Here is a 9,954-nt window from a genome sequence, read left to right on the forward strand (position 1 = left end):
ACAAGGCCCAGAGCCCCCCGCAGCCCCCTTTCCCCTCTCCCTGCGGACAGTGGGGGTGAGCAGGGGGCGCCTGGACAGGGCGGCAGCGGGTCCCGCTCAGCTCCTCGTGGGGATTTCTCTCTGCACCTTGGCGAGGAGCTGGGACATAGCCGAGCGGCGCGCTTCGTCCTGGATCCCGTAGACCTGCAGCTGAGCAGACCCGTGGGTGGTGAGGGAGGGGAAGGGGCTCTCTGCTCGGCTCAAGCCCCACGGGCACCCTAAGTGGAGGGGCAGGGATGCCCATTGCGCCCCCCCCCCCCTGCTTACCTGGCTGAGCAGGATGTCAAAATAGGCTGTGTCCCAGTACGCCCTGTTCTCCGCAGGGAGCCGCAGGAGGGCTCTGAGCTCAGGGTCTGCCTGCAAGCCCTTGGTGCTCGCGGGGTGCCCAAAGTGGAAGCGAAGGAAGCGCGAGGGGTCCTGGGCGAAGGCCTCCACCTTCTGTTGGAGCGAGGCGAGGTCCAGGGGCTCCCCGTGGAAGAGGTTCTCCTCCGGGCGTAGGAAGTGGGGTAGGCGCCGGGTGGCCAGGCAGCGCAGGAGGACCACCAGCAGCCTGTAGACCGAGCCCTCCAGGTCCTGCCAGTCCTCCGGCGAGGGAAACAGCTCCGTGCTCCACAGCAGCACCATCTGCGGGGTGGCGAGAGGGGGTGCCTGGGGGAGCACAGCCTCCTCACCAGGGCTGTGCCTTCAGATCCCCAGCAGGAGGTGCTTTGTGCGGGAGAAACGCAGACTGTGCTGCTTTTTTTTTTTCGTTTGTTGGTTTGGTTTTTTAAAATGTCAAAGAGCACGGTATGAACTAAAGCCCACTGGATTTGCTTTCAGCTGGGGCCGTTCCCTCGTCAGCGATGACTTTGCTGCCTTCGCCACCTCCGCCCCGGCGAGCCAGCACAGGGCAGAGCGCACCAAGATTGTGACACCGGGTGCCCAGAGTGCCACAAACAGGTTGGGTGGGGAGAGAGGCTTTTGTCAGAGCAAACGCCAACCCCAGCCCTCCACCTCCCGGCACAGCAATGCCATCCCCAGCAGTGACTGAGCCGCAGCAGGGCCTGGGAGCCCGCCGGGGCACGCGGCACCGCACAGCCTGCGCCAGGACCTGCCCTACCTTCAGGTGGTCGAAGGAGAGGCCGGTGCTGCCATCCTCCTCCCTCCAGTCCTGGCTGCTGAGCTGCTCCAGCAGGCGCAGGCTGTCCAGCCGGGGCCCCTGCAGGGTGTCCACTGCCCACAGCAGCTTCAGGACAGGGAGGTGAGCCGAGGATCTGGAGAGAAAGCGGCTCTGCTGAGGGAGGCTGGAGACCCCGCGGGGCCCAGCCGGGGAGCTGGGGAAGGATATCTGCAGCGCCCAGGGCTCTGCTCACAGGCACTGCCACGTGCTGGCACCCTGGAGCCGAGGTTCCCCAGAGCAGAGGCCACATTTAGAGCCGCAAGCCTGGCTGCACCTCAACAGCTGGGATGGCCGGGTCCCCACGGCACACAGAGGTTTGTGCAGGTCCCTCCCAGGGGGCAGCTTCCCCACACCAGAGCTGGGAGCAGCTCCCTGCAGCCCCGCCAGAAGCCTGGGGTTTGGCCACAGCCCCAAACCCGCCCCGCTCACGGAGCAAGCCGCCTGCTCGGCCCCTCCTTGGGGCTGGGTGGCTGTGCGGGCAGGAATGCAGGTGTCACCCCAGCCCCTCGCAGCTTCACCCCGCTGCTCTCAAGAGGCCAACGTGCACGCAAAGCCCGAGCAGGAAGCTGAGAGCCACCACCCCGTGAGCTGGTTTAGCTCCTGCCAGCAGCTCAGGGGCCTCCTTTGGCACCTGAACACCCTGCTGGCACGGCACGGCCCAGGCAGGTGAGCTGCAGCAGCGGGATGCACGGCACACCCCATGTACCAAGGGCATGGGGGCTGCTTTCCTGTGCCCCCCAGGCAGGAAAATCATCCCGCGCTTGGCTGGCAGCGCTCAGCCTCTGCTCTCCCACCCTTTCGGTGCTGCCAACCAGGGTGGACGGGCACAGGTAGGGCCGCTGCTTTGGTGCACGTGTGCTGAAGCCACTCACCTCCAGCAGCAGGGAGAGGCGGGGATGAAGTGAGCCTCCGCCGTGGCCTTCTGGAGGCTGCCCTCGGGGAAGCCCCTGTCGCGCTGCCGCCCCTGCAGCCTGAGCGGCTTCTGCTGCCTCCTCACCACGGGGACGATATCGAAGCGGATGGTCTTCCAGCCACCACGGACCAGCAGGGACAGCTCTATGGCATCTTCCTTCAGGTTTTCGGCGCTGAGGTCACCTAGATGCGGAGGGTTTGGCCATATCACGGGAGGAGAGAGGTGAGGAGGTTACCGCAGCCGGTCCCGCAGGCTGAACTGGGTGTGCACCGCAATACCTGCGGGCTCGTCCCACCCCACTCGAGTCATCCCTCTCCAATGCTGCGGTTTGGCTGTGGTTCCCCGGCGAATGCCATCTCCAAACCCCGCTGGGGTCTTTTTCGGGAAGGAGATACATCGCTGCCGGGGGGCTCGGGGCCGGGCCAGCGGAGCGGGCACAGCAGGCACCCACGCAAGCCCCGAGCGGCAGAACAGGGCTGCACGGTTTGGCAGCAGAGCCGTGCCAGGAAAGAGAACGTGACCTATGAAATATTGATCAGGAAAGGTCTCGGGCTGCAGAGCAATAGGAAGCGTGGACTTGGCTGAGGAGGAAGGAGGGAATGGTGGGCGTGCTGTGGCTGGGGTAGGACACTTTCAGACCCTCTCTGCCCCTCTTACAGCCTCCTCCAGGGGCTGCCTGCACTGGGCGCTGTCAGAAGCCAGCAGAGCCAGGAGTAAAGCAGCTGGGGCAAGCCAAGCACGCCAATTCCCCATGGAAATTGCAAGGACTAACAGAAGAAGCATGCACATGCCAGCACCCAGCGAAAGGTTGGCATGTCAGGGAACGGTCAGCATCCCCTTCCTCAGCGGGGAGCCAGCTCCCAGCCGGGGCCGTGCCCCGGTGCCATACACACCTGGCTGGAGAAGGAAGCGGCGCTGACAGTGCACGATGGCCGAAACAAGGAGCTCTTTCAGGTGCTGGAGGACTTTGCCCGGTGCCAGGTGCCGCACGGTGCCACTTCCCCGCTCCATATCACCCGCGCTGGTCCAGTCCTCCACACCGGTCACCGCAGAGGGCACTTCGAGGTGGCAAGTGCCCAGTTTCCCAGGCTGGCACGGCCGTACCCACAGCGCATCACCATCGAGGCGCAGGGGCACCTCCACCCTGACGGCATCCTCAGAGGCGCGGAGCGTGAACTCGAAGGCTTCCAGGTTCCTGCAGTAGTCCACGAGGAAGCGGGGCTCCGCGCCGTGGACGTGCTCCAGGAGGGTCAGCAGGATGTCCTCCGCCTGCTGGAATTGCTGCACCCGCTGCCCCTGGCGGGACACGATCACCCCCAGGCAGCTGTGCCAGCGGGACCCGCCGGCTGCCATGGCTGGGGCCGCGCAGCTCCGCCGGCTGCGAGTGGGAGCGCGGCGCCGTGGGATGGAGGGCGGGGAGGCAGCGGGTGCTGGGCGGAGGGAAACCCCGGCTGCTGACAGCTGGGGCGGGAGAGACCGAGCCACGGCATCGCCCCACGGCATCGCCCCACGGCATCGCCCCACGCAGCCCCGCTCTCCTCTGCACGCTGCCAGCAGCCCTGGCAGAGGGGTGAAGGGGAGATGGGGCCAGGATGGGGCGAGGCGTGGGGCCCCTCTGTCCCCAGGACACCTGTCTGTGCGCACCCACACGGACCTAAAACCACACAACCCCTGCCTGCCCTTCCTCAGCGCTTTGCCCTGCTGTCATGCACCCTGCAGAGGGTGTGGGAGGCGGATTCCCTGCATGCCCCTGCCTGCCTCCACACCGGGGTCCTTTCCCCTGTCCTTCCTCTGGAAGAGGCTGGAGGAAACAGAGGTTCAGTGGTGCCACCCGATACGTGGGCATCCCTGCTGCTCCGCGACAGCCTGAGCCCTGCTGGAGGCTAGCAAGCAGCTGATGGGTGAAGCTCTGAGCCACCAGGAGCAGGACAAGGTGAGCCCAAATCCTTCTCCGCCTTCGCAAAGCAGCTCAGGAGCCTCTGGGAGAGGCTTTTTGGGCAGAAATTTGCAGTGGAGGGGACCGGCAGGGTGAAGGCTAGTAGCCCTCAGTGAATCCAGCCCATGCCATGCCCCCCCGGAGGATGGCTGGGGCTGGGGCTGCCAGCAGGGGCCACGATGGAGACGCAGAGGAGGAGCGGGCGTGCTCGCGCTGCAGCATCTGCTTAATCCGCCTGGAAACCCCTCGGGAGCTCTCGCAAACGCGGGGTGGTTTGGCTTGTTTTCCAATCTGCACTGCATGCCTGGGAGCAGCAGGGAATCAAGGGGGTATGGGGGGGGGGTCAGGGCTCATAAGAGCGGTTCAAAGGGGTACACACACAGGAAGAAAACACACACACCCCCTGACGCAAAGCGAACAGGCCCTGGAGAGTGAGGAACTGCAGCCAGAACAAGTCTGCAAATCATTGACATCAAAGCTTGTGCAGGAACCAAATGCAACTGCATGAAAAACCTCCTCCCCCAAATTCCTGCGGCGACCCTCCCCACCTCTGGCAAGCAGGGAGCTCTCGGACCCTGGCTGGGAGCATCGTGGCTTTTCTCTTTGGTTTGGGCAGGAGGAAAGGCAGAGCAGCCAGAGGCTGGGTGCGCCAGCATCACCCCAAGATCTCCAGTTGCATCCCTGCTCGCAGCTCCAAACCGGCCTCAGGTCACCCACCAGCTCGTCCCGTCCCCTCACATGGGTCATGCCTCAGGAAGGCCACGGATGCTTGATGCAGTGCAGAGAAAACAACAAAATGCTTCAGAAATGAGCCTGGCCCTGCAGCAGACTCGCAGGACGCAAATCCTGCCTGCAGGTGAGAGGCACGGCCGCACACGGCGAAGTGAGGGGTGTGCAGGGCAGAGCGAGGACGGGTAAGCGAGCAATAGGCTCAGACTCGGCACAGAAACATTCGAGGTGAGGCGTCAGGAAAAATTTCCTAACAGCACTGTCAGTTAGGCCATGGAACAATCTTCCCGAGGAGGTGCTGGAATCGCCACCGCTGGAGTGGTTCGTGCCTGGTCTAGACAAGTCACCCGGGACGCTCGCGGGGAACGGCCCGGCGCTGGCAGAGGGGCTGGGCTGGATGAGGTAATAGGTCGTTTTCCATCCCTGCGTTTTATGGTTCTGCGAATTTTCACTCTGTTAGAAACGAGGGAGAGAGAAAACAACCAAAAAGGAAAAAAAAAAAAAAAAAAAAAAAGAAGAAAAAAAAAAAGAGCGAGGGCGAGCAAGAAAGAAGAAATAATAAAAATAATAAAAAAAAAAACACTGGTGGCACGGGGGTGGCTCGGATGGCACGCATCACGGCAGAGGCACCTCAGCGGGATGGGACCCTCGAATCCAGCCACTGCTCCGAGCTGGGCTCAGCTCCTGCTCTGCTCCTCCTCCGGGCTTCCTGGGGGAGCCCCCCAGCCATCGCCACCCCCCAAAAAGAGAGTGGGGCCTGACGGAGAGGCAGAGGTGCTGCTGGAGGCCAGGACGTGGGAGGCAGATCTGCCCCCAGCAGACCGAACCCGGCTGCTCCGCCTTGCTCCCTGCTCCAGCGTGGGCTGGGGGGCTTAGGGGGGCCACGCATCCGCCACACGCACCCCCTAACGTGGGGATGGGGCCGAGCGGAGGCGATGAGGACTGCCCCTTCCCAGCAGCCTCCCGCATGCCCCAGGGAGCCAGGAGTCAGCCTCAGAGCAGAGCGGCCTCGAGCAGAAAGGACAGGATGGGGTGGGGGGGAGAGGGAGGCAGGGGACTGCGAGAGGAAGAGAGAGTAATTTAACATGACAGGCTGTTTATTTTGGCAAAAACGGCCTCCTTTCAACAGATTTCAAAGCCCAGCCCCGGGGCTGGGGGGGGACCACACAGACAAGTGGGAGAGCAGGGGCTGGGGGCGGCCGATGGGGCTCCCAGACCCTGCAGCTGGGCTGGGGTCCCGCGGGCACCGGGGCTGGATGGGGACGGAGAGGGGACCAGCGGGGATGGAACAGGGACCAGTGGGGTTGGAGTGGGGACCAGCTCTTGCTGCTGCCCTGGGACTGGGGGCGCACACAGCGGGCGGTGGGGGCACGAACCCAGGCGCGCTCCCTCCCGCACGTGCTCGCCCGCACGCACACGTTCACACGCTCCCCCCGGCCCCGGCTCCTTCCTCCAGGCCAGGGCTCAGCTGGAGCCTTGGCTCCCCCAGCGAAATTTCAAAAGAGGCTTTTTTTTTTTTATAAATAAATAAATAAATAAAATAAATAAAATAAAAAAGCTGCTAGTAGAGAAATAATTATTATAATCACATTAAGAGATTGGCCGTAAAAAGCCCTGCGAGAGCTGCCTTAGCGGGAAAGGCTGCTAGCGGCGGGGGGGGGGCAGTTTCCCTACGTTTTGCTCTTTTTTATTCAATCCCAGTCCACCACCACCCCCCCTCCTTCCTCCCCTTTATCCTGGGAAATGAAAACAATTTATTTAATGATGGATCGTCCCTTTCTCTGGTCACTGACCTTCTGGGTGAATTTCTGCTGAGCTCGGCGGAAAACGCGAGGCTCGCTTGCAGATCCCATCTGGGGGAGGGGGAGGGGAGGGGAGGGGGGCGCTCACCCTCGTCCTTCCCAAAAACACAGCAGCAGTCCCGGGGAGCAGGCCGGGGAGGCTTTGGGCAGTGTCAGGGTTTTTCTGCACCCCCCTGGACATCCCCGTGGCCACGCTCTGGCCCTGCTGCTCTGTGGGGGCTGTGGAGCCTCCTGGAGCCCCCTCACCCTGTCCTCAGCTCCCCTCTCTCTTTCCCCCGGTGCTTTTGGGGGCTCGGGGGGGTTCCCAGCACCCCATCAGAGGCGGTGCTGGTGGGACATGCGGGGGGCTGTGGCGGTGCGGCCACGGGAGTGCACAGCTCTATTGCACGCATCCCCGACGGGCTCCTTGGCCCCTGAGCTCCCTCGGCTGGATCCGAGGGGCAGGGGCAGGGTCTCGCCCCGAGCCCCCCGTTCCATTTTTGGCTGCTCCCTCCCTCCTCTGCCCCCCTGGTGAGCGGCACAGGGCCGTGGTTTGGTGCTGTCAGCACCCAGCCCGCACCACATCCCCCCCGTGCTGCCCCCCGGGGCAGGGATGGAGCAATTCCTCGTCCTGCCCACTCCCCTTTGGCCCTTCCTCTGTCGTGTCCCGTTGCTCCAAACGTGGTTCTTGTAAAAACGCATAAATATTTATACAAGAATAATTCAAAAAACATGGCCTGTCAAATAATCAAAGCACCAGCACATCCGAGGAGCTTTCGGCCAGATTGGGAAATCCGTTGCTGCTTTCCGACACCACGCTGCGATGCTGGAGGTGCTCGCGGCCGCTGCTGGCCCTTGGGGCCGCAGGACTCGCCGGCACTGGGCAAGTGGCCGGGGTCAGTTGCGTCTCTTACCGCAAGGAAAAGCAGCGCTGTGTGGGTTTGCAGGGTGGTTGATGTCCTAATTAGCACGCCGGTTGCTGGTTTGGGGGCCGCAGCAGAGAGAGGCTTTCACTTGAGCCAGCTGAAGCCTCTCGCTGCCTTGCCTCCTGCCTGGACAGGTTGCCCTCTCCTCAGGGCTGCCCCTGGCACCAGTCTGAGTCTCAGCCCAGTTTCGGCCCCGTGTCCTGCACCAGGAGGCATCAGGAGCCCAAGGATGTGCGAGGTCTGTGAGCCGGGGCTGTGCTGAGCCGTGCCGGCAGCCCCTGCCCTCTGTCTGTTTGGAGATGCCCCCTTCTTACCCAGAGCCAGCAGGTGAGCCACTGGAGCAGAGCTCACAGCCCCCAGCAGAGCAACGAAAGGCGGCCCTACAAAACCACCAGGAGAGGAAACAAAGCCCTCCCCACGCCCCCAGCCAGGCTCCGTGCACTTGGAGTTGTGCAGAAGGACCCAGGGAGCCGTTCAACACCCAGAGGCCGCTGAGCACCGGTGCGTTGGGGCGGAAGGGCCGGCGGGTCAGCACGAAACGCCTCGTGTTCAGTTCAGCACGTGGTTCGGATTTTGCTCTCCCCCTCCGTTACAGCCAGCGAGGCCAAGTCCAGAGGGTGTCCCCGCTGGTCCCGCACGCACGTGACGCCAGCGGGTCCCTGCGAGGGGAGCTGGCTCCGGGGGCGCGCTGCTGTCTCCGGGCAGGAAAGGCGAGCAAGTAGCCGGGGAGGCGTGCGCGTGTGCGCGCGGCCGGGGGAGCCGAGGAGCGGATTAGGTTTTAATGAAGTTTTGAACTCATTGCCTGGCCCGCATTCAAAGAATGCAAGAACGCTAATCATGCACACATAAATGCGTGTGGTGGGAAGCGCCTGGAGGCTGGCCAGGAATACAGAGGTTACTGCAACACACATCTCGTGCTCCTGCTCCCCAGGCGCCTGCTCCCGCCCCTCGCCTCCCTGCCGGGCCCCGGCTCCAGCTTGCCAGGGGACACGGCCCGTGGGGACGAGGGCATGGGGTGCCCCGCTGCTGGGGTGGCAGCAGGGCCCCCGAGCCGCCTGGCTGGGGCACCCGGGGCTGGGTTTTGGCTGAGCTATGGAGGCAGGTTCATCAGCTGCCTGCCATGGGCCGTGTCCAAGCCCGAAGGGTGGCAGTGAGCAGAAAGAAACGGGGCTGGGGTGGTGTTCGGGTGGCCCCACTCTGCTCTGCTCACGGGAACGTGGCTCTGCTCAATGCCAGGTGGAGGGGACGTCCCGGGCTGCCCCACTGTGCGCGGGATGCGTTCCCATCCCCACCCCAAAAAACCCCGGCACCTTTCTGCTGCCCACCAAACCTGGTCCTGGGCTGGGCTCCGAGGATGCCAGCCTCGTTTTGGGGGCTGGTGAGCAGAAGGGGGTCCTGAACGCAGCTCCATGGCTGCTGTGGACAGAGGAAAGGGGCATTTGCTCACGGAAAGGGAACAGGAGGCGGTGCCGAGAGTACATCCAGATGGTGCGGGACACGGCTCCTTTCCCCCGCGCTCCTCCCCAGTGCTGAGCCCGGCTTCACACCAGGTCCAGCTTCTGACCCAGAGGAAATCGCTCCGGGCCGTGGCCAACAGCTGTTTTCCTGACTTGGTTACTGCTTTCAATTTACTGTCCCGAGGAGGCTGAATTCAGATAGCACATTGCCGTGTCCCAACCCCCCCCCACATGCCGGTGGGGAGCTCCGTGCTGCCCGGCCCTGTGGGGAAAACGTGGTCCCCATGGGACAGCTGCTGCAGGGGCGCTCTGGTGGGCAGCTGGGGGCGGATGCATGGCCTGGGCGAAGGGGACAACGTGGCCACTGCACCACCTTGGCACGGGATGCTTTCCGACCCGGGGACAGCCCTGTCCCCAATGCGGGACCCAGCATGGGGGCTTGGCACAGCCCCGGAGAAGGGACAGGGGCCAGGTCTGGGTGGGAGCAGGGCCAGCAGATGGGGGCTTTTTTTGGGGGGTGGGGGGTGACTTCCAGTGGGGAGCGAGGGGGCCCGGGGGTCTCCCTGCAGCGGGGCCAGCACCGGGGGGCTGCGTGCACGGCGCCCCCGCCTCGCCTCCCGCACGGCGTCCCCCGGGCCGGGGAAGGGGAGAGCAGCCTAATGCCTTCCAGAAGATCAGCTGTAAATGGCCAGGGAGGGTAATTCATATCAAACTCATAAACCCTTTATTAGTGTCTCAGGGGGGAAATCCGGATGTGGCCGTTTATTTATTTTGGATTTCGCTTTTTTTTTTTTTTTTTTTCTCTTTTCCTTTTAACATTTTCTTCCAGGAGATTTTTAAAGGGACAGGGCTGCCTTGCCTTTCTCCGAGGTTCATCTCGCTGCGGCTCGGTGCAAAGTGGCTGGGGCCGGGCTGAGCACCGCGGGCTCGGCGCCTGCCTGCAGCTGGGCTTCATGGGGCTGGCTGGATGTTTGCTCTCGGGTTGTTGTGAGGGCCAAGGTGCCGTGGGGTCTC

The 9,954-nt window shown here is 63.5% G+C and overlaps 1 protein-coding gene across 1 annotated transcript; it reads right to left on the bottom strand.

Annotated features, from left to right (window-relative positions):
• Positions 1 to 96: 96 nt before the first annotated feature.
• On the bottom strand, positions 97 to 3,464 carry MAB21L4 (mab-21 like 4; the record flags this gene model as incomplete). The annotated part of the gene is made up of 5 exons (XM_084291671.1): positions 97 to 189; positions 307 to 663; positions 1,139 to 1,292; positions 2,071 to 2,293; positions 3,005 to 3,464. The coding sequence occupies 5 exons, from the start codon at positions 3,462 to 3,464 to the stop codon at positions 97 to 99; spliced, it is 1,287 nt and encodes a 428-aa protein (XP_084147797.1).
• Positions 3,465 to 9,954: the final 6,490 nt, after the last annotated feature.

Source organism: Netta rufina (assembly GCF_964035555.1).
Source record: "Netta rufina genome assembly, chromosome: 9".
NCBI lineage: Eukaryota > Metazoa > Chordata > Aves > Anseriformes > Anatidae > Netta > Netta rufina.